Source organism: Dendroctonus ponderosae, unplaced genomic scaffold, assembly GCF_020466585.1.
Source record: "Dendroctonus ponderosae isolate FM_Combo_2020 unplaced genomic scaffold, Dpon_F_20191213v2 Dpon_F_20191213_1, whole genome shotgun sequence".
In the NCBI taxonomy this organism is placed as follows: Eukaryota; Metazoa; Arthropoda; class Insecta; order Coleoptera; family Curculionidae; genus Dendroctonus; species Dendroctonus ponderosae.
Window position 1 is genome coordinate 23,067,573 of NW_026017110.1, and position 5,300 is coordinate 23,072,872.

Here is a 5,300-nt window from a genome sequence, read left to right on the forward strand (position 1 = left end):
CGACTGCTGTATTTATACTATCCTGTGCCTATGGAAAAGAAGTGGGGGTAGAGTGGGGCAACAGGAGCGCGCAGGGTGCGTTGCAGCGCAATTCATCTCCAGTTGTGGTTTAATGCAACTTCTCCCTGTCTTTTGAAATTATCTCGAAACTTTTTGGTTAGAGCGTTCAAGAACAGACCCAAACTAATGTGTTTGGTGCAAAATATCTGCTTGTTTGAAGATAATTTGATGGCCTTCCACAAGTGCGCGCTGTCACAGAATATTTTTCCGTCTGTCCCAATCCACCACGTTTTTTAGCTTCGTAATCCTCATGTTGATGCTCCGTTTGGTTAAATCCATTATTCAGAGAGAGCAATTTCTAGTAAAAAAAGATTCAACAACTAATTATAATACATAGGTATATTTTTCCCCAGAATTGCAGCGAAAACGCTGCCTAACTAGTTTCAGATCAATTTGATTTGTTATATTGCTTGGAACAATCATCAAGATTACACTTTTCAATGATAATTATCGCCGCTAATAGAAAGACAATTTTTACATTAAAATTTTAATTTTGCTTCCCATTTAAAAGRCTGTTGACTTAGAACCATGYCTAACTTTAGTGCGGAATTATATTCATATAGAGTGTTTAGTCAGTGGACGCATTTCTTGAAGGTTTTGATAATATCGCAGTTAATGTTAAATTAAAGTAAATGAAGCTCTATAGGTTTGTATAAAAAAGCATTTAGGACTAAGAATTGGTTAAACGACCTCTAGTTGAAAGACAAAGTTCCATGTTTTGTGATTAAATATAAAGGAATTACCAGATCGATGTGTGGTCAGTAAAAAAATTTATAAAAAGTGGATGAATAAATCGCACATAATAAAAATTGTCTCCAGATAAGCCTGTGATCATGCCACCGGTAAAACTGCTTTAAAACTGCTTGCTAAAAAGATTTTTTTTGGAAAACATGCATTGTGTTTCACTAAAATATTTTAATCGGTTTTCATTAAATGTATTAAAAATGTTAGTTTTCTAATGACAATTTTAATATCTTGTAAATGTAAAACTAAACTAGCTATTGTTTATTTAGAAAATATATTTATTTAAAATGACTAAAACCCTAACCCCCGAGCATGGACTTACCAAACTCGCTGTATATTTGTAAAAATAACACACGTTTTACATGTAGATATATAATGACAAGCAATTATTGCAAGATATTCATCATTAAATATCCAAATAAGCTTGAATTGAATACGAGTCTATGTAAAACGTAATTTAAAATAATTAAAAAACACATTTTGACTACATACATACTACTGACATATTAACATTGGAATTGTTATACAACTTTTCCTTTAATTTCCATGTAGGTGGTGGATGATCTTGTACGTCTTGTTGTTCACTTGGTAGCTCCCAGAAAACTGAATCTTCATAAAATGTTTCTGGCGAAGCATCGCCCCACCATCTCAAGCTAACTATGAAACCTAATAGAATACATTAAATTATTATCAATGCTGTTTTAATGCTAGTTTTATAGGTGACCTGAAATCAGTCCTGAAACGGTTGCCATTAAAATTGTAACTACAAGAAGCAGGGTCTGATATCCTGCTTGTTGGCTCGCAGTTCTTCCATCGCCCGTTTCCAATACTATGTATTCAGTATTTGGAGAGATTTCTGGGCTGGCTCTAGCTTGATATACCTTTGAACGCATTCTACTCGTAACATTTAAAAATGTCCGGTCATTTTAAGACAGAACGGCAACAGAATTGAACCCCGTTTTCATCCTAGATTTTTTTAAATAGAAAATATAGCAAACATACCTGGTAAAGAGTCTTTCCGTATTGCTGTTCAGTCGCAATATAAGCTAAAAGAATTGCTGTGATTCCGCCAAAAGCTCCGGGAATTCCATGCAAATTATGAACTCCGCAAGTGTCCTCAATAGCTAAACGGCGCTTTAGAAAAAACTGAGAAAATAGAAACGTTAATAAAATTTGGAGATTTTTCTGTAGAAGTCGTACTGATACAGTGTTATATCCATACACTGACAAAAATCCGGCAATCATTCCAATTAGAAGGGCCCCAAAAGGTTGAACCATCAAATGAGCACAAGCTCCAATCGCCACTCCTCCAGCTAGTGTGGAATTTTGAACATGAACCTAAAACAAATACCTAACAATAGAAAGGTAAATATTTTCACAATAATAGGATTAATAAATAATTGTTATACAAACCATGTTAAATGTGTGTTCTTTGGAGCTCAACTGTGAGGCAGCGAACGCAATAACACAAGAGGCAGCCAGTGCCAAATATGTGTTAATAACGGCTCTATGTGCTCGATCGTTTTCCAAGTCAATGGAGTTAAAACTTGGCCAGTAGACCCACAAAAATAGCGTTCCTAATGTTAGTCAGAACAATAGGTTTTTTGGGAAAAAATTATTTGCGTCTTATGCTGGGATCATACCTATCATTGCCAGAATATTGGAAGTATATGTGGGTTTATGTAAGTTAACACTCAAATCAAAGTCAACATAGAGACATTTCTGTTGCCTTCCCAATATATAACTCACGCTTAATCCGAAATACGCCCCAAATGTGTGAACCAGAATGGAACCTCCAACATCAACTGCCTTAAAACACAGTCGATAAATAAAAAAATTTGCAAAAATCTTCAAACAACATCAACTGTAGGTAATACTTAGATAAATAAAAGAAAACAGTTTTATATTAGATTTACCGGAAAATGAGTTAGATACCTTGAAATATTTTTCGTTTAAAACGTAATTCACTGAATAAGCCGCAATTTCCAAAATACTCATCACAATCAGTTGGATATGCGAAACGCGTCCCAACACAGCTCCCATCGATATCAATACAGTCGCTGTAGCTATATCCGCTCTGTACAAACTGAATTAAAAGCACAATAATTAATAAATATAAGAGTTCTCATTAAAAATATATTTACCTAGTCATGCCAATTTCAATTTTATAATCGTCATTTAGTTCAAAAAATCCCTGGCACAGTATGCTCCATTGCAAACTGAGAGCAGCCAGAAGATAGTTGAAGCCAAGAGAACTGTATCCATATCGTTTTAAGAACACCATTAGAAATCCAAACCCAATAAATACCATTACGTGGATGTCTTGAAACACTATTAATCAAATAAATTAAATAATTTAAGTAAATAAACCTGTACTTCTCACTTGGTTGAAATCTAGCAACAATATTGAATCTTGCATGGTTAAAGCCGCCAAATACTGGCGTTATGCTGTTTCCAGGACTGGATGCGTCCGCTCGAAGGCTGTATGCCCCAAAGGCCACAAATAGGACGAATAAAAAGCACTGGATGAATAGCAAAAGCAGTGAAAATTTTAACAGTTCCAATTTTTTTGAAGCTGCCGGGAACAGAATGGGAGACCGAATGCGACGCCACATTGTAGAAATAGTTATGTAAAATGCAAACTAACAAAGATTATAAGTGACAATCATATTCAACTTTGCTGAATGGTTCCTAAATATGTATAACTTGTTGTGTGTTCCTTTGTTGAAACTGGAGATGCTAAGAGATAAACTTAAAAAATGTCGAGAACTTTAGCAGGAAAGACCAAGTGAACGCCTGTAATGCTAATTTGAAAACCACTCACATTCATAGTCCGATCTCAAAATGCGTTGCTGATTTTCTCCATAAACGCAGATAACCGCAAGTAGGACAAGAAAATTAAATTCCAGCAAAACAATAATCCATCCTTCTTTGGACATGGCTCGCCGCAAATGTCCCATTTCTATTTCAATTGCCACACGAAAAGATCAAGAAATGACAAAGCTTTCACATACATTTTTTATGGCTTCGTGATCGTTTGTTGGAACAATAAGGTGTTTTTAAGTGGGTAATGATAGAACTTTGATTCGTTTTCCTAGATCTAGACATATAATCAAAGCGCTGATTTTTTAACGTTTTGCTCTGAAATCGAAGGAAAAATCAAACACAAGTACAAGTAAAATACTTTATTCATTTCAAGCTGACAGCTTTGGGTGTACAGGATATTCAGAACTTACAAATCTAAGTAGCCACATATATTAACACTAATAATAATTGTTTCTTGGCTTAACGGAATTTGGTTATTTAACATATAAAAAATTTCGAACATGTGATTAGAAACCACTATTATTTTGCATTATAATAACTTACAAATCAAATAATAAATTATTTGACTTTCTTATAACTTAACTATATACAGATTGAGACCTCAAACCTTTAAAATATTTCAGAACAGCAGAAAAACAAATGGCCCAAGTTGATAAACTATAAACACAGAAATATTAAGCAACTTCTGCTCTCGTTATTAATACTGCATAACATATTGCAATCACGTTAGTATTAACTCTTCAAAACCCGGTGAAGAATTCCGTACTGGTTACCATTCTCTTACGTAAGTTTCAAAGGAACTAATAAATACGGCACTACTATAATCAAACAGTAAAATTGTAAACTGGCTATAGTGCTGGACCAGCACCGTCATCGTCAAACCTAGAAAACCTCTCCGCCGGTCCTTCTTCTATTCGATGAAAATTTTCCAAAGTCGATGCCATAAACCGTAAATTGTCCACACCGGTCAACAAAGATCTATGGAAAAGTAATTGTTTATAAAAGATGCCTTAGAGCGCCGTTTTTTAATTTGCAACATTTCTTCTGGATTCATGTTTAGATAGGAAAATGCATTAAGATATTTATTTCTATTGTTGTAGACAGCGTGTTGCCTTCTAGCCTTTTAACACGAAGACCAATAAATATAATTAAATAATCTACCAATTTAATATTTACACCATGTATAATTCCAGTCTACCTTAAAGATTGTTCCGCTGAACTAGCAGCTGCTTTTAATTCATCAGCCAGACGTTGAGTCTGAAACTCTAGACGGGGCTCTGCCTCACCCCCAGTCGCTCCAGCATTTCCTGCTCTTAAAGCCTCATTTTCAGCTTGAAGTTGACGAATTTGCGCCTAAGGAAAAAGTTTCGGTTATAACTTAAAAAAAAATCACCGAGTGACAAAGAGTAACTGAGAACTAAGAAGGCACCACACCAAAAATTGTTTTAAGGAAACAATTTTTTAAATGTTGCCTACATTTTTTATAACACGTCTGCAACGTCAAAAACTTCGAAAGAATAAACCCACAACACAGCTAAATATTTTTTTACAAACTTCTTTTTGGGTATTTTGCCCCAAAAATTTTTGTCTTTAAAAAAGACAGAATTTCCTCACGTCTTTTATTACAGATTGATAAATAGTGCTCCTATTTCGCAATAAGAACGAATTAT

General features: G+C 34.5%; 2 protein-coding genes across 7 annotated transcripts in view; both read right to left on the reverse strand.

The window, feature by feature from the left end:
- Positions 1–1,160: 1,160 nt before the first annotated feature.
- Positions 1,161–3,457, reverse strand: LOC109546477 (ammonium transporter Rh type B). 5 transcript variants are annotated; one of them, XM_019917453.2, is made up of 9 exons: positions 3,188–3,449; positions 2,949–3,135; positions 2,740–2,890; positions 2,448–2,613; positions 2,218–2,381; positions 2,005–2,142; positions 1,807–1,950; positions 1,529–1,685; positions 1,161–1,470 (listed from the first exon to the last, which is right to left on the reverse strand). In XM_019917453.2, exons 1-9 carry the CDS (start codon positions 3,417–3,419, stop codon positions 1,289–1,291), a joined length of 1,521 nt encoding a protein of 506 aa, XP_019773012.2. In that variant the 5' UTR covers positions 3,420–3,449; the 3' UTR covers positions 1,161–1,288. The 5 variants fall into 5 exon arrangements, with proteins under 5 accessions (XP_019773012.2, XP_048523342.1, XP_048523338.1 ...); XM_048667385.1 differs by having other exon boundaries at positions 2,949–3,126; positions 3,181–3,299; XM_048667381.1 differs by having other exon boundaries at positions 3,181–3,299.
- A 519-nt stretch (positions 3,458–3,976) lies between these two features.
- Positions 3,977–5,300, reverse strand: part of LOC109542713 (endosome-associated-trafficking regulator 1) — a 4,050-nt gene continuing 2,726 nt past the window's right edge. For both annotated transcript variants that reach the window (XM_048670634.1, XM_048670633.1), the window contains exons 8-9: positions 4,829–4,983; positions 3,977–4,608 (exon numbers count right to left, since the gene is read on the reverse strand). In XM_048670634.1, the coding sequence (XP_048526591.1) occupies positions 4,479–4,608; positions 4,829–4,983 (285 nt within the window). In that variant the 3' untranslated portion in view covers positions 3,977–4,478. The remainder of the gene's footprint in view (positions 4,609–4,828; positions 4,984–5,300) is intronic.

Excerpts from the sequence above, each read along its gene's own strand:
- LOC109546477 (XM_019917453.2), bottom strand. The coding sequence starts at position 3,419 with ATGTGGCGTCGCATTCGGTCTCCCATTCTGTTCCCGGCAGCTTCAAAA. Across the intron at positions 3,136-3,187 it reads TGTTGCTAGATTTCAACCAA|TGTTTCAAGACATCCACGTA; the intron begins GTGAGAAGTACA and ends TTTGATTAATAG. Across the intron at positions 2,143-2,217 it reads AAGAACACACATTTAACATG|GTTCATGTTCAAAATTCCAC; the intron begins GTTTGTATAACA and ends TATTTGTTTTAG.